The following is a 20,656-nucleotide window of genomic DNA, read 5'->3' on the forward strand; positions in this document are numbered from 1 at the left end:
AAAATAATATTTAATATTTGTTACTTTTATGTTTTTATTTTATTGTAATTAGTTTGTGTAGGATATAATTTAAAATATATTTTAGAACAATAAATCCTCATTCTAACTCGCCACCGCACAGGAAAAAATCGTGGCTATAAAAAGAACCAAATCAAGGTTCTGAAATACTATTCCTTCCATAAACAAATACCCAAAAAAGTGTGCCATAATCCCAAGAAAATGACATCTCATATATGGAGTTTTGAAGAAGAAAAAAAAGACATAAATGATGGTTCCAATGTACTATAAGAGCATCTATAATGGTTATTTTGAAGGTTGTTCTTACCAGAATAAAATATTTTTATTTTGTTTTCTATTGTGGTATTCTCATTCTTTGTGTTTTGTGGTATTCTTATTCTTTATGTTTTGTTCTTAAATAAGAACACAAGTGGTTAAATAAGAATATTCATTGTTGAGGGGAGAAAAATAATAAAAATACACAATTCATGAATAAATACAAACACAACCATATCCAAAAACATCAAAATATCCATAAACGTCAAATAATCCAAAATTATTAAAAAAAATTAAAATTTGCCAAAAACAAAAATTAAAAAAAAAACGAAAAACCCCAACTTATATTCCATAAACAAAAATTCTATTGAGTACATGTATGCCGAAAACAAAATTATATATTTTTATTTATAATTAATTTCTAATATTTATAATAAATTATTACAATTTTTAATTTATTAATTAATAAATAAGTAATTATTTTTAGTATTTTGCTATATTTGTGGTAAAAATGTGGGCAGATTGTGAAATAGGTTACAAATCAAATAAGAATAAAAATGATGTTTATCAATTATTCTTATTGAACAAAGAATTATAATAAATTATAAAAAACATCTTAACCAAATTTCATCCCTACCATAAATGAAAAAGAAAGTTACATAACAAGCATAGTTTTAAAGTAAAAATAAAGCAACTAAGTAAATCTACGAGTACTATAATAAGAACTCATCAGCACAGCACATTTCATCATCTTCATCACTTCCCAAATGGCTCTAGAGGTTGCTGTGAAAGCTGCAGTTGATGCTCCTAACGTTCTTGGAGACTGTACCTTCCTTCTTCTTTTACCCTTTCTACAATGCTTATTCTTCTTCTTCTTCTTCTTCTTTTATAACTTGGTTTTGGTTTTCAGGTCCATTCTCACAAAAAGTGCTGTTAACTTTGGAGGAGAAGAAAATCTCATACATTACCCATCTCATTGATATCAGCAACAAACCCCAATGGTATTATATTCTTATTCTGAGTTTTTTCTTCTAACTTTTCTTTTGCATTGGGCATTTTGGGTTCATAACAAGTTTGCTTTTTCTTCTTCTGGGGTTAGGTTTTTGAAAGTGAATCCTGAAGGGAAGGTGCCAGTGCTTAAGTATGATGACAAATGGGTTCCTGATTCTGATGTTATTGTTAAGATTCTTGAGGAAAAATACCCAGATCCTTCTCTTTTCACTCCTCCTCAATTGGCCTCTGTGTATCTACCTTTCACCCTTTTATTTTATTCTTATCTTTCAAAGTTTATTTTTATATATATATATTTTCTATCTGGGACTATGGAGAATTGACTTAATTCTGTTATATTGATTGTTGACTTAACATGAAAAGGTGACCCTGTTGACTTAACATATGCAGAATCTTTTTTGTTTTTGATTTTGTAATAGTAAGAGTGTTTTGTAAGTTGACTTAACATTAGAATATGTTTTTGTTTTTATTTTTTATGATCCATTTATATTTGGTATATAATATTCTTTTCAGAAGATGTTTTTATGTTTTATTCTAATTGTTAAGAAGGTATGATTTCAATTGAAGAGTTTTTCTTCATCAAACATTGCTGAATTTGGCTGTACATTATCTTTACACTTGCAGGGGAAGCAACATATTTGGGACTTTTGTGAGTTTTGTGAAAAGTAAGGACCCAAATGATGGAACAGAACAAGCACTGCTTGTTGAATTGAAAGCTTTGGATGATCATCTTAAGGCCCATGTATATAAAAAAAAACCTTTCTTTAAAGTTTTATTGTTTAGTTTCTCTTAATAGCTATGCTAATATGCTAGAGTTTTGGTTAGGGTCCTTATGTTGCTGGGGAGAAGGTCACTGTTGTTGACTTGGGTTTGGCACCAAAATTTTACCATCTAGTCACAGCACTCGGTCACTTCAAGAATTGGACTATTCCTGAAAGTTTAGCTCATGTCCACAACTATGTCAAGGTATGTAGTTAATAATAAGTCATGGTTTTTTGATTGGTATCATGCCAAGTGCTTCTGTTGTGTTGCTTCAGAATGATGAAAATATTGATAGTTTAATATATACTTAGTCAAGATAAAGTTTGTGAAAAGAATAGATGACAAAAGTATTGATAATTTATAAGCAATCCCTGAATAAGTAATCAAAGTTATTATCCTCTGCTATTCTAGCTTTTGACATGATGACTATTTCCACATGCATCTTTATGTATATTTCCATCAACTTGGAGGGGTCCACATTCTATTTGCATTATGTGTTCAATATTTCTTCACTACATTATAGTAGTTGATGGATAATTGTGTTATGTTGCAGTTGCTCTTTTCCAGAGAATCATTTGAGAAAACTAAGTCAGCAAAGGAACATGTTATTGCTGGATGGGAACACAAGGTTAATCCATGAAGTGGTTCTAGTTATGAGTGGCTCTAAGTTTTAAAGTTTATGAACATCTAATAAGTACTATGGTTGAACCATGTATCATGTTCAAGAGGGTTGTTCCCGTATCAAATAAATGTGGTTTCTTGGTGTGTTTATTTCTGATGCAACATTGCAGCTATTAGTTGTCACTGGTAGTTGTGTTATTACTGTCAAACCCAAAACTTAACTAATCTCAACCTAACCATAATGTAATAGGACAAAGAGTGTAATTAAACCTATTCATGGATTTAATGTTAACACTAAATGCATGGCATAAAGATATGTTATTTTAAACCATGTCTCATATTAATAATATTGAAACAAAAATTAAAAAATTAATAAATTTTTATATTGATATGTTATGTCATTGGTATGATACATGATTTGAGATACTGTTTGAAATAATAAGTCTTTATTCACGGAAGGGTAACAACTTATTAAATTCAACAGTACACTGTGCAGACTTTATTATTATCGCCCAACTTGCTAGAGTATTACAAGAACCTCATTTCCTCATACTAAAAATAAAAGTCACTGTAATTAATTAATCACTGTTTTTCTCTGCCGTGGTACATTTTCAATAATGGTATTGAGTAAAACAAGTGAAAAACCAACAAGACTTGTGTAATATTCGAATAACTGACTTTGTAAAGTATGATATTAGGGGTTTGATATTTAGTATATGAACTTTTTTTTGATAAACAAAGAGTTTAATATTTATGTGTTGTCAGTCAAAAGATTTACACAATTAATATTATTTATCATTCATTTGTATTACTTATATTTAAAAATAAATGATGATTAAATATGAATATGAGTTATGCAACAACAACATAAAGATATATACATTGACAATGTAGATTTTTACACTGATACTATAAAATATTACATTTTTTTCTTCAACATTCTTTATTAAGAAAATGATATATACATTGATAGTATAAGAGATTTTTACATTGTTAATATATCATTCATTATTTATTTTAATCATTGTTGACTTTTAAATAAAATAATAGAAATGAATAATATTGTGTATAAATATTTATATTATCATTACATATATATTACACTCTTCTTTATTATTGGTTGGAATTCATCTGTTACCATAAGATAATTTAATAATTGAAGGTGTGATTATAATATTTCTCCTGTTTTTATTACTTCCTATTTCTTTAATCACCGTCATTTTTATGGATAATTAAACTTCTAGATTTGGAGAAGTCATAAATCCATCCAATGTCAAGAAATATCATAAATGTAATGAGAATATATATAGTTAAATGTATATATTATGATTTAACCCGTTGTACTTGAAACCCAATTGACAAGTTATACACATCTAAGGGTTAGTGGGTACGTGGGAGAAAAATATATGAAAAATAAAAAGAATTAAATAATATAATATGATACTTTTACTATTTAGATATAAGATGAAGATAATTTTACCCTTAAATATAAAAAATAAATATGATAACTTACCTCTCGGATATTGAAACTAATTCTTTTCTAATATTAACACTACTATTGACATTGATCTAAAAGTTTCATCACATGTGAAATAGAATTAAAAGGTTGATAAGTTATATTATTAAGTAGGTAAAATTTCAAGAGTTTAATTTTAATACAGCATCTGTAAAAAAAATAATTACATCATTATTCACAATTTTTGTATATTATTTTTATTTAATAGTTAATGATATTTAATATATAAATCAATAATGAATAATATCTAACAAACTTTTTATTGTAATTGTTTAAACATTAAACTCTAAATTAGAAAAGCAATTGGTAAGGAGGATTTATTGAGTGCTCAAATGTCATATAAGAACTTGATAATTAGCATAAAAACAATGAAAGTTGATAGAGGGACCACCCACCATAAATCGAGATCAACTGTCCCACTTTTCTGTGTCACATTATGTCCCAATCCAATGAAAATTTGATACATACTAGAAAAGAAAATTAAAAAAAAATATAACATAACATTTTTATGTGATTGGCTTGGGACATGAGGACGGAAGATTTCGGGACAGAAATCCCGGTTCACCCACCATATATATAGTAGACTAGCCTTTGTGTATTTGGCCGGTTTCATGGGACAGACAAGTACCCAATTAAACTATAGTAAAACACAAATGATGCTTCATTTTCAATATTAGTCTTCTTCTGATTTTGATATCATCTTCTGAATCATTCGTGTTGTCTCTTCCTGGGACATTCTGTCCTCTTTATTATTCTTTGATTTCATGTATGGTTCAAAAAAATCCTTGTTTTCCTTTTCTAGCTCATTCCACACTGCAACATTTATTCATATATGCATGTTACCACATATATTATATACTTTATAATGTTACAATTTAACTTCAACATATGCACGTGCATGCCTGTGTTTACTTAGCTTCTTTGGTACAAGGTATATATATATATATTGGATAATGAAAACAAAGATATAGATGATCTTACAGGATATAATACGTTTTTTTCTCCTACATGAATGTAACTCTTTTTGATAGTATAGAGTAACCTACATATACATACCAGTGGATGTTATAATAGGATTAATATTTGCATGCTTAGAGATGGCTTCCATGCATTCTTCTTTTGTCATGTGAAAGATCAAACACTTCTCGATCAGGTGCTGCACCTATATATAAATATATATAATATGACTACGTTCAAATAGATCTTTTAATACTTAGAGTTAGTACTTACCATGCGAATGTATGAAGCAGAATGAGAATGAGAATGAGAAGAAGAAGAAGAATCTGCCATGATCCTAAAGTAAGTTTGTATTAAGCAAGTGTATAAGTGAAGATATTGGTGATAAAAGTGGTAGAAATAAAATGATAAGAGAAAAAGAAGAAAATATAAAGTGAGAGAGGGTGATGGGAGTGGGACCAAGAGTAGCACGTGGGAGATAAATGATAATTGGCTAGGAAGAGATTAGAGGAGATTGTAAATGACATTTCTATAATGACCAACCCTCTTCACGTGATTTCTGGGATCATCAACCTCCTACACCATATCATCAACCATCTTATAACTCTTATTTTTTGTTGATGGTGAGACACGAACCCACAAACTCCTACACTCCATTCCTTACGATCACCCTTTCACCATCAGACCACCTTATGACTCTCTCCTCCACTTGAGACTTTATCCAAGATTGAAGAATTAGATGTTGAGGAAATGAAGTGGTATCCATTATTCATTCATTTCTATCATCACTTCTAACTTCATACGACAGGGAATACAAAATAATGCGGATGGTAGTACCCACAATATATAATTATTACACCATCTCTGAATAATGTTATCACCCTTGTTCCATCACCATTTCTGTCCTCTTCTAAACATTTTTATGCTTCATTCTTCTTTTCTATTTCATTAATGTCTAACACTTCAATTTTTCCAACATATATATCTTAGAACTGAAAAACTAAACTATAATACAAAAACAATATATAGTATCTTATATATGAATACAATCACAACCAAGTCTTTATCTTACTATATAAGGTTGACTACATATGGATCAAACAATGATATAATGTTCTATTATAAATCATATTCATTAACAAAATATTAATTTTAAGTGTTTCTTAATCATTTCACGTTTCTCTCTTTCTCTACCCTTCCAACTAATCTCTATTATTCCTTACAAGACTAGTCTAATTAACTAAAACAGTAATAAATCAAAATAAAATAAGACCGTAATATTTATGCATTATCTATATAACAATTTATACACATTACCTATTATTAATTTGTATTTTTGTAAGAGACAATAATAATATAATATGAATGGTGTATGATACAATTACAATATATAAAATTATAATATTATTATTGGATGTATTTTTTCTCATAAAATAAATGAGACTTCTAAAAATTCAATTCGGCTTTCTCTTGATTTTAAAGTCGTTTGTCAATCGTAAAAAATATTTCTTTCCCTAATATCTTTGCCCCTTACAAGAAGAAATCTCTAACCTGAAGAGACTTTTTCATGTTTTCCCACTTTTTTCCACACCTCTCTCCCAATTTTCAATAGATGAAATTTGATTCAAAAGTTAATGAAGTATTTATTTAGACATAGTATTGAAGTTTAATCGTGACTAGTTTCTTGAATTTACCTTAGATAACATGTGATGGAATCTTCTCAATTCCCGGTAAACAACAAGAACAACGCTGAGCATGTTTTATTTAGGGATGAGATAATATATCCCATTCATGTTCTACTTGATGTATTAAGTGAATGAAAAAATTCATTCATTTAAAAAAAAATTATAAAACTAAAAATTAATATTTTAATATTATTTTATGAACTTTGATTGATGTAAGACATGTGTACAAAGAAATTATGGGATAAGTGATCTTTGTCCTTCATTTAGCAACCAGAATCCTCTATCCTAAAAAATTTTCGTCAATATATCTCAAACAAATCATATGCTATCAAATAGTATAAAATGTTTTTGTCTATTTTTTTATTTTTCTTTTTATGTAGGTTTCAATTTTTAATTGACTCGGAATACAATGATATATAGAAAATGGGACAGTTGATCCCATTCTCATTTATATAGAAAAATATGTCTCTGATCATTTATCCAATCGAGAGGCTGCTATTACTTCTTCATCTTATCTTATTCATCTCAATGTTCAAACCTTAATATTAAGACAATAGACTATAATTGAGAATAATACAATAAAACTTGTTCAAAACATTACCAGCTCTTATCCAACTTTACTAAAATTATACCACTAGTAACTATTAATTTTAATAGCCATACCCGTGACTATGAGTGGTGTCTTATGTTAGTGGAGCACAAATATGGATGTTCCACTAAGAAGTACATGTATTATTTTTAAAAATATATATAAATTGAAAATTTTAATAAAAGTGTAATATATATGTATCGAGAATAAAAATTCATATATCGTTATTATATTATTTATTATAATGATTGTTAAGTGATCCCATAATAATGTATAAGTTCATATGATCTCAATATTTTCTCTTGTCAATTTTTGGGTGTCAGTGTTAGATATAAATTTGGTATATGGTTTATGATTAGTCAGTAATTCCTCTTCAACAATAGAGAGGGAGAAATTTTGTACAAAATAAGGCAAAGAAGCAAAATAATAAGACAATTATATATTATATTTATATTTTTAATAACATTTTTATTTAAGACTAATTTAAAAATAACACCTTTTCTCTTTAATAATATAGAATCTTAAATATATCTTGAGACAACAAATACATGTAAGATTGTTGTGAGTGGAAGAGTGTTTAGAAACTGAGCTTTATGGTTTAACCACTTCACTAGTCACGTTAACCTTCATCTTCTTTTGTTTATGTAGCACACCCCTTCCAACCCCAACCATTCTTCTTCTTCTTATTCTTCTTCTCTCTCTGCTACTTCTCAAGTTCAAACTCTTCAAACATAGCCACCACCATGAACGTTTTGTGGTCCCTACCCACATGGTTCATAGTTGCAGCTAACACTTTTTTCTTCATTTCTTTTCCACTATTTCTTTCTTCTCAAACTATTGCTATCACTGTTAAACCAACTCCACAACAACCCCTTTCATTCAATTCACTTCCTTTCATTTGGCCTTTGCCTAAAAAATTCACCTTTGGTAATGAGTCTCTCTCTCTTGATCCCAAACTCTCTCTTTCTGGAAATGCTGTTTTCTCTCCCATTCTCAGAGCTGCTTTTGATAGATACAAAGGGATTGTTTTTAAAAACACTGATCGTTATGGTTTGGTCACAACATTTAAGACTGTTTATGATGTTGCCAAATTGAAGATCATTGTTCATTCCTACAGTGAAGAGGTGGTTTTATTTTATTTTATGTGTATATTTGTGTTTTTCTCAAATGGGTTTTGCTTTGTTTTGGTTTTGTTTTATGGGTTTTGATAAAGTTTTAATTTTGAGAGTGGGAATTTTTGCTGTAGCTTCAACTTGGAGTTGATGAAAGCTATAGTTTGTTTGTTTCAAAAGCTCAGGTGCATTCTGCTGCTGGGGAAGTCAAAATTGAGGTATGATTTGGTTTTATGGTTTTATTTCAATATTTGATTATATTACACTGATGTTTAACTCTTATATGCATATAATATATCAATCCCTTTCTAAGTTTGAAGGAATATCCTGTTTTTATTTATTAAATTGAATACCATAGCTTTATGTGCCAGAACAAGTCAATGAAGCACTAAACACATATACTATATTTCATATATCAGCATTGGTAACTCTTATTTGCACTTATTGATTATAATGTTCTGTTTTTTTGGGTTTCAAAGTGTTTTTAATACAGACTAAGATAGGGTCATGTGCTTCACTTCTTATATTGTTGTACTGAAACAAGTAAAGTACAATAAGTGGCTTATTCTTTTTCTTTTTCTAATTAAAAACATGATTTTATGTGATATAGTGATTTCTAGATGACCATCAACATTCTAATTTGCTAATTTTACTTATTGTAGGCAAAAACAGTTTTTGGCGCATTGCGTGGATTAGAGGTATGTATAGAATTTGGAACTCAATTTGCTCAAACTTGTTAACCTGATCTTTTTCTCCTAAACTTGTGATGCTTTGATGACATTATTTTCATATCTGATTATAGGAGTTGTAGGTATTAGATATTTCTCGATAACTTGTGTTTTTTACTTCTTAAAGACAACTTCCAAAATCAATGTGCAACCGCCATTTTTCATCTTTAGGTTCGTATTTTTTTGGTATGCTTACTGGTTAAGATGACAGCAGCTAGATAAAACATATTTCTTTCTTACACTTCTATACTGTCAATCTTTAAACATGTATTTATACCTATTGGCTTATGGATAGCATGTGTCTTCAACTGAGTTGTGTGTGTATAAAGGAAACTTTTGTTGAATTTTAGTGTTTCTCATTCTGCATTGTGGACATAGCACGACCCATTTCCTTGATTTCTTTGCCTCTTTTATGATGCACCAGACATTCAGCCAGTTGTGTTCTTTTGATTATACAACTAAAACAGTACAAATATACAAGGCACCCTGGTCCATCCGAGACAAACCGAGATTTGCATATCGTGGGCTCTTGTTGGGTGAGTAAAGATTTTGTAAATGAGAAAAGTATATATTATGAGGCTGATTATATGCTATGATCCGAGGCAATTGATACATACCTTTGGTTTTTATATATTTTGCAGATACATCGAGACACTATTTACCAATTGATGTAATTAAGCAGATAATTGAGTCTATGTCCTACGCCAAACTTGTAAGATAAATGTTCCGAGTTTCCTTTTCTCCGCTCTTGGCTGACTGTGACAATTGAAAACTAAAGAAGCCTTTCCTTACTAGCATACCATGATATTCTGTTTCATCTAACGCTGGTATAAAATATTATACTCGGCAGAACGTTCTACATTGGCATATCATAGACAAGCAGTCGTTTCCTCTTGAGGTACCTTCATATCCAAATTTGTGGAAAGGCTCGTATACCGACTTGGAACGTTACACAATTGAGGATGCATATGAAATTGTCAAGTAAGAACCTGCCTTATTCTATCTCCTACCAACAATTTAGCTTTCGAGGTTTCTAAAAAAACACATTTTTGTTTCTTTTTTCCCAACGTGTTTTTCTTCCTGCACAACGAGGATTTACCTATGGGAGCAGGAAGCTGAAATAAATTACCAGTCAAGTCTTCAAGAAAATCATCTTTGCCTCAAACTATTCAGTTCTATATAATATTCTGATTATAGCTATTGTATTATAAAATATAAATGTTTCACAAATATTGCAATCTCCATAAAATTTGAACTAGGAGTTTTAGTCAATTTTATTACTGCGGAAAATATGTTATCATAATCCCAAAATAATATTACACTTTCCTTTTATTAGTTTCTTATTTAGTCAACTGCTTTCTTAATCTATGGCTGACTATATTGTGTTCTCTTTTCATGTTGCACTATGCCTTTGACATGAAGCTTTTCTAAAATGAGAGGTGATATATCTTGAAATTCCTTTTGAAGTTTCTGTTTCATATTATTCACAGCATTTTGCAGTTTTGATTTTCCTTTTGTTTCTTCCATCTTTCTTAGTATCATGCAAGACAAGTTCATAAAAGTAAATTAATATTTATTGTTGCTATTAAAATATCTATGTTGATCTATTTAATGAGTATTTGCGTGGTTTATCACAGGCATAAATGTGATGCCAGAATTGGATGTCCCTGGTCATGCAGAATCATGGTATTGCTCTTGTTATGGTCTATTTTTTTTCTTAAGCTAATAGCCTGTTTGTATTATAACAATTCATTCAAAATGGTGACTCATGCAAACCCGCAAAACTTCTTTAGTTCTACAATTTCTTCCAAGAAAGACTTAGTTTAACATACAAAAGTTGAAGCTTTCTATATAAGTATCTAACTTACTTATGTGCTCCATTTATGCTCCCTATTAGTTTTATGGCTTGACATTAAATTCACAGTTTTGTTTACAATACCGTAGAATTGATTATTTTTCCTCTTCCATGTTTGCTTGGTCTGATTATTCGAGCACTGCTCCTGAAAAAAGCTATTCAAGTATTAATCCATTTATGCTAATAAATTTGGACTTTACTTGGTTTCACCAACAATTTAAGACACCTTTTGGCAACTGTTGTGTAGGGGAATTGGGTATCCCGATCTTTGGCCATCACCCTCCTGTAGGGAGCCACTAGATGTTTCGAAGAAGTTTACTTTTGATGTCCTTTCCGGTATTCTAACAGGTTAAGTTTCTATAGAGCTTGCATCGATTTACTTACGTGCATCTCTGAGTTAGTTCATCTTCCACTTCACCTTGTTAGTTGCTCTGATGTACAAATTTATCAATTACGGACTTAATTCTTCTTTCCTTTTTTATCTTTACAGATTTGAGAAAAATATTCCCATTTGAGCTATTACACTTGGGCGGTGATGAAGTTAATACAGGTGAGTATAAATGGCTTTCTTCTTGCAACTTGTCGAGAACTACTTGAGTAACTTGACTTAAAGCGTAAGCTATTATGTGAGGGCCTAATACTCATTTTTATCATTAGCACAGCTTAAAATCCATCACTATAGTAATAAAATCTGTAACAGTGACCATGTGAGTGACCTGTGAATATATAATGAACGAGCATACAAGGTGGAACAAAAACTAAGAACAAGAAACATGCAGCAAAACATGCCAATCCCTCTTCAGATATGTCAAAGGCACCCCTCTAAAAAGGTTGTAAGTAAAACACGGGAGAAGTTAGAAAAATTAAGCTATCCTAAATGAACTCAAAACCAATGCCATGTGAAGATTCTTGCATTCTATTCCAACCAAATGTCTAAAAAACCGCAAAGTGAGCACATTGCCGAAAAAAATTAGCATCTTTTCTAGAGCCAAACCCCCTAAAATCAATACTCAGGAAGTTCTATAAATCAATGTGGAAAACCCACTACATAACATTTGTAATAAGAAGATTTATATAAATGATTTAGTGTAATTTTTTGCCATTATGTATAAATGTTAATTGCAAAGAAATTAAATTTATTTTGACAGGTTGCTGGACAAATACTACTCAAGTGAAGAAATGGTACCAACCTTAACCTGTTATACTCACTTGTTACATCATATGACAACTTTTTGTTCCCTAAAGCAGTAATCACTTTAAATTCATCAATTTTGGGATTATTTGCTTATGAAGCATGCTGAAGAATTTAGCTACTCGATTTTTAAATTTTGGTTTTTTAGCATTTGAGATGGTGGTTAAATTTCCAGAAAATTATGAGTCTGATTTATTGCATTGTATCAAGCACAATGTTCAAATGTGACATTCAGCATGCATTTTGATTATATCCATGGTGCAGGCTTCAAAATTACAACTTGACCGGTGAAGATGCCTATGAATATTTCGTATTGAAGGCCCAAGATATAGCTCTTTTAAAAAACTGGAGTCCTGTAAACTGGTATATTCTGTTCATTTATAGCATTAGAAGACTCATATATATCCATAATTTACCCTTGATAAATGTTTCTCATGGGTATGCTTTTTCCTTCCCATCCCTTTCTTCTTGTTGAAATCATTCACATGAACAATACAATTACTGTATTGTTGTCTTGTAACTATGTAATATCATATCTACTTACTATGCACCGTTCTTGAAATATAGACACATTGATACGAGTTTTTCTTTGGTAACTTCTCAGGGAAGAAACCTTCAATACTTTTCCAACTAAGCTCCATCCGCTAACTGTAGTACATAACTGGTGAATTTCTTTCTAAGGTTTTATTTTGATATGAAACCCAAATGTCTCGGTTTTCGAATAAGTTTTTTCAATTAATTAGTGTAGGTTGGGCCCTGGTGTTTGTCCCAAAGTTGTGGCAAAAGGTTTCAGGTGCATTTTCAGTAACCAAGGTGTCTGGTATCTTGACCATGTAGATATACCTTGGGATGTAGTCTATAATGCTGAACCGCTAGAAGGAATACATAAAGCTTCTGAACAAAAACTTGTACTTGGAGGAGAAGTATGCATTTGGGCTGAAAACGCTGATACATCGGATGTTCTGCAAACGATATGGCCTCGAGCAGCTGCTGCAGCAGGTTAGCTTTCCTACTAATGATAAGTCTAGGTTGTTTGCCTTAGCCATTCTTATATGAGTTTAATTCGTATGCACTGTGTTTTACCCCGACATCCACCAATATTTTGACAAATGCAAAGATACCAATATACGGGTGGATCTCGGGGTAAAACTTTTTACACTAACGATGCATACTTGTTTTAAGGGTTGTGTGATTGGCGATTTAAGTAATACTTGTTTCCAACAGAACGCTTGTGGAGTCAGATAGATTCTAGTCCTGGAGGAAATATAAACAAAACTGCGTTGTCTCGGTTGCAATACTTCAGATGTTTGTTGAATAGAAGAGGGATTCCAGCTGCTCCTGTCACAAATTTTTATGCTAGAACTGCTCCTAATGGCCCTGGCTCATGCTATGAGCAATAATCTTATGTTGTTTAAATATGTCCAAGTCTATACTTTTGTGAAAGGAACTCATATTTATCTGCTATGTCTGACTGATAAGTATAGTTCTGATATGATGTTCAATAAATAGTATCTGCTCACTTATTTCTCAATCTTTCTGAATCTTTTAATGTTTGGTTATCTAATATAAGTAATCTTTTTCGTTTGAATCGAATAAAAAAGATATTTTTTTACCAAGTAAATTATAAAAAGATATAAAGATATTTGTCTCTGTTTTGAATCTTTGGTAGTGTGTGATATATTCTTTCATGAAAAAAGCTAAATATTTTTTTAAAAGGCAAGTGTGGTAGCGTGTCCAGAAAATGATTTTGGTTAAAACAATAGTAGAATGTGTAAATCAGATGTAATATTATTGTTTTTCCCAACAAGTGTTGCTCCCAGAAATTGAACCATTAACCTTGAGGATATAATGAAACCTTATACTATTAGACCAACATGGTTTTAACATCTGTAAATAAAAATAGCTTATAGTTTAGAAGGCTTCCACACGTATTTTACTTGTGTTACTACATTCTTAGTTTTCTTTATACATTATGTCTGGTTAACTTTCATAGTGTATTGTCATAATTATAAGTTTATATAACACTTCTATATACAATGTAAGAATGAGATGACAGAAGTTTTCGATTGATGTGATATATGATATCATTCAATTTATTTTGCTCTTGATATACATAACATTTCAAACTTGTACCATAGTGAAATTGGAACATGTCTCACATTGCCTTATATAATTTCAAATGTCAAGTAATTTGAAGGAGTCTGCTACCACTTTAAGTTTATCTCGTACTCTTTTCCATCGCCTTTCAACCGCTCCCACAATTAATGTGTAATACCTTCCTACACAAGGTACATGTTAATAGTTAGCATTAGGGCCATCACATGTTGCCATTATATATATAGAATCAACACTTCTACTTTAACTTAACGGTGGAGACGCATGGGTACTCGTGGAAATACCCGTAACGGGTACCCGCAAAAATAACTAATGGGTGAGAACGAGTTTTATGATGGTACTCATGAATTTAATATTTAATTAAATTTTTATATATATTTATTATTATTTTAAGATTATATATCATATATTTTATTGTTATTTCATAATAAATTTCACCTATTTGACTATTATCACAAATTTATCAAATATATAACACATTATTCATATAATAATTATTTTTACATATTAATTATTACAAATTATATAAATCTATAATTAAAATAAAAAACCAGTTGGATACCTGTAAATGTCCGATATCCGCACGGGTACCCGCAAATATTACGAGTTTGGGAACGGGAAAACACTACCCGCGCCAGCTCGTGCTCGTTGTCATCCCTTAGCACATATTTGATTAGTACTATTAAGGGTATCCTCTCACCCTTTTGGGTAGGGAACTAATCCATTTTGGGATGCGTGATTGTCCCTTGTAATAAGTGTCGCTCCCAAGAATCGAACCCTTAACCTTTTGGTCATCATAGAGATCTAGCGCAACCTTACACCACTAGACGACCACCTTTTTGGTAACTTAACACATATTGCAATAAGGAAAATGAAGCTAAACTTGTATATGATTCTATATTGCATACCTACCAGAAAATTATAGATAAACAATTGCAATCTCATTTCCTTGTTGTGTGGCATAACAGGACATGATATATATTGGGTATGTTACTTACCATTTCCTATAGCAATTGTTGCAAAGGAGGCACTGGAGTAATTTTGTGATGCAAGTACATATTCAACTGTGTAGTAATGTTTTCCATCTACTGATCTCTGTATTCAGAATTCAGAAATAGTTATTATTTCATCATTGCATCAAGGCCTAATAAATTGTATTCATTTAGAGCACAAATACCTCTTGCATGTCATATATTGTTGGTCTTTGATTTGGTGCAGCAAATCTATGTTTCACCAAATAGGGTATAACCTGCATAAGATATGAACTAGTTTTAAGTACAAATTAGACTCTAGTATATTAGAACATAATTTGCAGCAGCATCAATTACCTCTTCTACTGGACCCAAATCTCTGATATCTTTCTTCTCAGTTGGTATAAATCTCACCCTTACATTTTGTAACTGTAGAAGTACATCTTTGAATGCAGAATCATGAGCCCTGAAGTCAAATTCCTAAGAAGATTGTTCAGACTTTTAGAAAGTTGTCTATGGCTGAAACTAGCATTTCTATGGGATTAGTATAATTGTTTTCATACCTTCCAATCTGAGGGATATATGTAAGAATACCCATCTGTGTAGTCCACAAAAGCTCGATATTTGTTTGGTATTTCTACACAACAATGAGTATTATTATTATGACACTTTACATTTTTACATATAAACAATGTTCCTTTTATCAAAGAATATACCTTGAGCAAAGAGTGAAGTTGTTGGTTGTAAATTTACAGTTAAAGCTCCAATACCTAACAATAGTGGTCTTCTCTGGCAGTGGCCTAAATGTTAGAAAAAATGTTAATTTTTCAATATAAACTATAACTAGACAACATTATGAGAAATTCTTAGGTACTACTACAGCAAAAAATTAAGTTCTTACTTCAATGTGTCACCTAAACTATAACATTAATATCCAATTCTTATCTATCATAAAAAAACTAGAAATGATATGGATTTCTGAACATAAGTTCTCTTCCATCTTATTCTGACATGTCTAACATTGACACTAAAACACTTGTTGAAAAGTCAAAGTAAAACTAATGAGGGTGTCCAAGAGACTTGATTATCAATAATAACTATGATATAGTTAACATAGGCATATATTTAAGCACTTTTGCAAAAGGAATTTTGGCTGAGATTATTACTTTCTTCACTGGAAGTTGCATCCATTGCACAAAAGATATTCTTGGAGTATGAGGTTGCAGTGTTTCTAGGCAAATCATTTGAATGCAGCAAATTTTTTATCTGAAAGAGTGTATTATTAATTAAGTAGATGAGTTGTGTTAGTGTATAAAGAACATGGTCTTAGTGAAATAAATGTAATGAAAAAACTCATGAACACAAACCTTGTGAGATAAGCATGGAGAAATCCAGGTGAAAGAGCAAGAAGAAACTACCATAGTTGAGAATGGTGTAGAGGTTAACTAGTGATATGGAATAGTTGATATATTTTGATGTGGTAAGGAAGAGCATGTGGTCATAACAATATGACAATGAAACATGTTTTTTCATTGGATAATGTCAATGGGATAATAGATTCATTGCCAAGCTGAATATATATATTCCCTCTTACATATTTGAGTAATTTGACACCTTTTAATCTTGAGTCTTGTTATATTTTAATTGTTATTTTATAATATCATTCAATATTTATTATTATTTTAATTATATTCTTTATTGTAATTTTATCCTTAACAGTGAGAGTAACATTATTCAATTTTATAAGCCATATGTTTAAGTGATTTGACCTCAATTAAATTAAATTATGTGAAGTTATATGAGTGATTGTGTGAACATAATTCTTAATGGATTTTGTTGGGAGGAGTGAAAGGGTTTATAAGAAGGAAAGGCTCATAGAACTAATGCTTTAAGATTTTGGTTCAATATGTGGTGTCTCACTTGTGACGCCTCTTGAAGGCTCCCTGGTCGCAGTCTGGTCCAATAGGTTTAATATGTATGATTGTTTATTTTAGAGTCTAACAATTATAAGGTTGAATAATTTCTACCATGCAGTGGCATCTGCATATGACATGACAGCCATAAATGTGGCAAAAGCATAAAGTCAATTATAGATTTCAGGTTCCAAACATGTAGGCTGAACAACCTCGTTGTTCAACTGTTTTACCGGTAAACAATTGGACCGTTTCACTAGCCGTTAATTCTGTTATTTAAAGAGGAAACAAAGTTCTTACAGTTTATGCTCACACTCACTCTTTAACCAAAATAGTATAAACAAAATCAAAAGACACATAGGGCTTTTTTTTCTCTCTTTTTTCTGAGGTAATGGCAGTTTATAGAATTGCAATTGGATCTCCAAGAGAAGCTAGCCACCCTGCTGCAATTAGAGCAGCATTTGCAGAGTTCTTTTCAATGCTCATTTTTGTTTTTGCTGGCCAAGGCTCTGGAATGGCTTACAGTGAGCACACTAAATAATTCATTTTACTATATGTTGTCTCACAAAGTGTCTCACGTCCGAGTGAAAATCGTGAATTCTGATGGGTTAACTGATATTTTTGGACCAATCAGAATTCATGACACATGGTTGCGGTGTACTTTTTTATCCTCTATTTGTTTTTTCTAATGATTGTTGGTGGTTATTGTGGCAGCCAAACTTACCAACAATGGACCTGCAACTCCTGATGGTCTCATAGTTGCATCATTATCTCATGCATTTGGGCTATTTGTGGCTGTTTCTGTTGGGGCTAACATTTCTGGTGGCCATGTGAACCCTGCAGTCACATTTGGTGCATTTGTAGGAGGAAACATAACACTATTAAGAAGTATTTTGTATTGGATTGCACAGTTGTTTGGCTCAGTTGTTGCTTGCATTCTTCTCAATTTTGCCACTGGTGGAATGGTAACCATTAACTACCCAACTCATTCTTCACCTTTAAACATTAATCATAGTTTACTATCTTTTGTTACTACCAAGAGTATCTTTTCATCTTTTTTGAGTAAGGAACTAATCACTTTTGGGGTTCGTAGCTGTCCCTCCCAACAAATTCGAAAAATTGACATTGGAGATATAGTAAGGCCTTACACCATTAGACCAACGCTCTGCTGTTAATCATAGTTGGCTATTGTTTAAAAAAAAATTTTTGAGTCCTAAAAAATTTAAAACATTTGATTTTAATCATTTAGGTGATAATGGGTCAACACTATTACTAGCTACATTAGTAATTACTGGTGCTAATGTTAGCAATGGTGACATAAAAAATGCACAATTTTTGTGGACTAAATTTAATTTTGAAAGTAATTATTTATTGGTTTGTATGATGCAGGAAACAACAGCTTTCTCTCTATCATCTGGTGTGTCTGTATGGAATGCACTTGTTTTTGAAATTGTGATGACTTTTGGGTTGGTATATACAGTTTATGCAACAGCAGTAGACCCAAAAAAGGGTAATATTGGTGTTGTTGCTCCAATAGCAATTGGTTTGATTGTAGGTGCTAACATTTTGGTTGGTGGTGCATTTGATGGGGCATCAATGAACCCAGCTGTGTCATTTGGTCCTGCTTTAGTTAGTTGGTCATGGACTCATCATTGGGTTTATTGGCTTGGCCCATTCATTGGTTCAGCAGCTGCAGCTATTATTTATGATAATATCTTTATTGGCGATGATGCTCATCAACCCCTTTCAAATACTGACTTCTAGGATTATTTTTTTCTGCTTTTTTGGTGATGTTGGTCATGGATATCTTCCAAATAATGACTCCATATTTTGGAATGAATAAAATGAATGAAGATCACAACTCCATTTTAAGTTCTCTGTAATTTTATAGTAAGAATTGTTTTTTTTTATCCCTTCATGATATGTAGGAGACTTTAGATTTAACTTTTACTTGTTGAACCAATCAACATAGCAATTTTTTTGTTTGGTTTGTTTGGTGGAGCCAAACAGCTAAGAAAGTAAAATGTGGAGTATTGATGAAGCTCATGCTATGAGTAAATTTTGTTATCGCAATGATAATTAGTTAGGACTTAAGAATATGAGGAGAATTTAATCCAAATAACTAGTTTATTAGGTGGAAGAGTCTTATAACTTAAGTACCATATTAAATATGTTATTCCATTCAATGTGGGACTCCTAACATAATCACATCATTTTTGTTATACTTTTTTAATACAATTTGTAACCATTTAATATTTTTTGTTTTTATTTTTAATCAGTAATTATAAAATATATAGAAATGGATGTTTTCAAATAAAGAACTTCCCAATCAGATAGAATAGGACAAATTGAACAAAATGTAGGTGGAAATACTTATAAATTTAAGAATTTAAAATCTATGAATTAACAGTGTACAAAATTGTGTACAACCTATCATCCACCGTTGATTTATAACAATATGCATATATATGCCAAAGCTATGAAGCACGGATACTGATACGTGTGTCGGATACGATACGTATCTGATACGTCGATACGTATTTTTTCCAAAATACAGGATACAATACGCTCAGGGATACGCGTATAAAATAATAAAAACACATAAAATATGATAAAATTATAAGTGTAAATCAAAATATTCAAAGTAAAAAATATAATGGAAATTTAAAATCACTATCCTCCGTAACAAATCTATCTTATTCTATTTTAATGAAAACGAATCTATCCTAAAATCATTGCCCTCCATAACAAATATATTTTATCTTATTTTAATGAAAACGAATATATGTTATCATGTTTTATTGGAAACGAATTTATCCTGTTTTATTGGAAACGAATCTATCTTATGCTATTTTATTGCAAACGAATCTATATATCCTATACTTTACCTAAAACGAATCCATATATCCTATATTTTATTGAAAACGAATCGGATACATGTCTTAATATTTATTTATTTTATTTTATTTTTTTAATTTTTGGATACTCTATAGTTACATATCTTTCACGAATCCGAACGTATCCGTGTCGGATACGTGTCGGACACTGACACGTGAGGGTGTTTGGCGAATCCGTGCTTCACATGTCCAACAGTCACATAATTTCTTATTGAATTTAGACCATTTATATCATATGATATTGAAATTTATAATAGTAAATTATATGATTGGACATGCATGGACCATGCCATGTGGTCATATTCGGCATGCATGCTCTTGCCGTTTTTCCTAATAAACTCTCAAGTCTTCCAATACACACTCAAATATAAAAAGATTAGGTAACTATCATTTTTTTCCTTCATTGCGTGGAGTCTTTTGCTGTTGTTACTATCTTCTTTGGACATATAATAATAGAAT

At 30.9% G+C, this 20,656-nt stretch overlaps 5 protein-coding genes across 5 annotated transcripts; 3 read left to right on the plus strand and 2 right to left on the minus strand.

The window, feature by feature from the left end:
- Window positions 964-2,829, plus strand: LOC109354486 (glutathione S-transferase DHAR2-like). The gene is made up of 6 exons (XM_019597022.1): window positions 964-1,098; window positions 1,184-1,274; window positions 1,373-1,516; window positions 1,909-2,026; window positions 2,110-2,250; window positions 2,600-2,829. The coding sequence occupies exons 1-6, from the start codon at window positions 1,041-1,043 to the stop codon at window positions 2,684-2,686; spliced, it is 639 nt and encodes a 212-aa protein (XP_019452567.1). The 5' UTR covers window positions 964-1,040; the 3' UTR covers window positions 2,687-2,829.
- Window positions 4,747-5,481, minus strand: LOC109354487. The gene is made up of 3 exons (XM_019597023.1): window positions 5,414-5,481; window positions 5,240-5,345; window positions 4,747-4,996 (listed from the first exon to the last, which is right to left on the minus strand). The coding sequence occupies exons 1-3, from the start codon at window positions 5,471-5,473 to the stop codon at window positions 4,857-4,859; spliced, it is 306 nt and encodes a 101-aa protein (XP_019452568.1). The 5' UTR covers window positions 5,474-5,481; the 3' UTR covers window positions 4,747-4,856.
- Window positions 8,059-13,829, plus strand: LOC109354484 (beta-hexosaminidase 1-like). Its single transcript, XM_019597019.1, has 15 exons — window positions 8,059-8,538; window positions 8,661-8,744; window positions 9,189-9,224; window positions 9,679-9,790; window positions 9,896-9,966; window positions 10,105-10,235; window positions 10,677-10,693; window positions 10,892-10,940; window positions 11,357-11,457; window positions 11,600-11,659; window positions 12,258-12,291; window positions 12,566-12,664; window positions 12,906-12,965; window positions 13,050-13,300; window positions 13,526-13,829. The coding sequence occupies exons 1-15, from the start codon at window positions 8,158-8,160 to the stop codon at window positions 13,699-13,701; spliced, it is 1,662 nt and encodes a 553-aa protein (XP_019452564.1). The 5' UTR covers window positions 8,059-8,157; the 3' UTR covers window positions 13,702-13,829.
- On the minus strand, window positions 14,352-16,888 carry LOC109354485 (photosynthetic NDH subunit of lumenal location 1, chloroplastic). The gene is made up of 8 exons (XM_019597020.1): window positions 16,755-16,888; window positions 16,554-16,653; window positions 16,104-16,187; window positions 15,951-16,024; window positions 15,745-15,867; window positions 15,594-15,665; window positions 15,415-15,511; window positions 14,352-14,580 (listed from the first exon to the last, which is right to left on the minus strand). Exons 1-8 carry the CDS (start codon window positions 16,806-16,808, stop codon window positions 14,477-14,479), a joined length of 708 nt encoding a protein of 235 aa, XP_019452565.1. The 5' UTR covers window positions 16,809-16,888; the 3' UTR covers window positions 14,352-14,476.
- Window positions 17,605-19,162, plus strand: LOC109354674 (aquaporin TIP1-3-like). Its single transcript, XM_019597329.1, has 3 exons — window positions 17,605-17,824; window positions 18,015-18,265; window positions 18,690-19,162. Exons 1-3 carry the CDS (start codon window positions 17,692-17,694, stop codon window positions 19,062-19,064), a joined length of 759 nt encoding a protein of 252 aa, XP_019452874.1. The 5' UTR covers window positions 17,605-17,691; the 3' UTR covers window positions 19,065-19,162.

This window comes from Lupinus angustifolius, chromosome LG08, assembly GCF_001865875.1.
Source record: "Lupinus angustifolius cultivar Tanjil chromosome LG08, LupAngTanjil_v1.0, whole genome shotgun sequence".
Lineage (NCBI taxonomy): Eukaryota > Viridiplantae > Streptophyta > Magnoliopsida > Fabales > Fabaceae > Lupinus > Lupinus angustifolius.

Excerpts from the sequence above, each read along its gene's own strand:
- LOC109354486 (XM_019597022.1), top strand. The coding sequence starts at position 1,041 with ATGGCTCTAGAGGTTGCTGTGAAAGCTGCAGTTGATGCTCCTAACGTT. Across the intron at positions 1,099-1,183 it reads TCCTAACGTTCTTGGAGACT|GTCCATTCTCACAAAAAGTG; the intron begins GTACCTTCCTTC and ends TTTGGTTTTCAG. Across the intron at positions 2,027-2,109 it reads ATGATCATCTTAAGGCCCAT|GGTCCTTATGTTGCTGGGGA; the intron begins GTATATAAAAAA and ends AGTTTTGGTTAG.
- LOC109354487 (XM_019597023.1), bottom strand. The coding sequence starts at position 5,473 with ATGGCAGATTCTTCTTCTTCTTCTCATTCTCATTCTCATTCTGCTTCA. Across the intron at positions 5,346-5,413 it reads CTGCTTCATACATTCGCATG|GTGCAGCACCTGATCGAGAA; the intron begins GTAAGTACTAAC and ends ATTTATATATAG. Across the intron at positions 4,997-5,239 it reads TCCTATTATAACATCCACTG|TGTGGAATGAGCTAGAAAAG; the intron begins GTATGTATATGT and ends TAAATGTTGCAG.
- LOC109354484 (XM_019597019.1), top strand. The coding sequence starts at position 8,158 with ATGAACGTTTTGTGGTCCCTACCCACATGGTTCATAGTTGCAGCTAAC. Across the intron at positions 11,660-12,257 it reads CGGTGATGAAGTTAATACAG|GTTGCTGGACAAATACTACT; the intron begins GTGAGTATAAAT and ends TTATTTTGACAG. Across the intron at positions 13,301-13,525 it reads TCGAGCAGCTGCTGCAGCAG|AACGCTTGTGGAGTCAGATA; the intron begins GTTAGCTTTCCT and ends TGTTTCCAACAG.
- LOC109354485 (XM_019597020.1), bottom strand. The coding sequence starts at position 16,808 with ATGGTAGTTTCTTCTTGCTCTTTCACCTGGATTTCTCCATGCTTATCT. Across the intron at positions 15,868-15,950 it reads TATATCCCTCAGATTGGAAG|GAATTTGACTTCAGGGCTCA; the intron begins GTATGAAAACAA and ends CAATCTTCTTAG. Across the intron at positions 14,581-15,414 it reads AACAATTGCTATAGGAAATG|GAAGGTATTACACATTAATT; the intron begins GTAAGTAACATA and ends TACCTTGTGTAG.
- LOC109354674 (XM_019597329.1), top strand. The coding sequence starts at position 17,692 with ATGGCAGTTTATAGAATTGCAATTGGATCTCCAAGAGAAGCTAGCCAC. Across the intron at positions 17,825-18,014 it reads AGGCTCTGGAATGGCTTACA|CCAAACTTACCAACAATGGA; the intron begins GTGAGCACACTA and ends TTATTGTGGCAG. Across the intron at positions 18,266-18,689 it reads ATTTTGCCACTGGTGGAATG|GAAACAACAGCTTTCTCTCT; the intron begins GTAACCATTAAC and ends TGTATGATGCAG.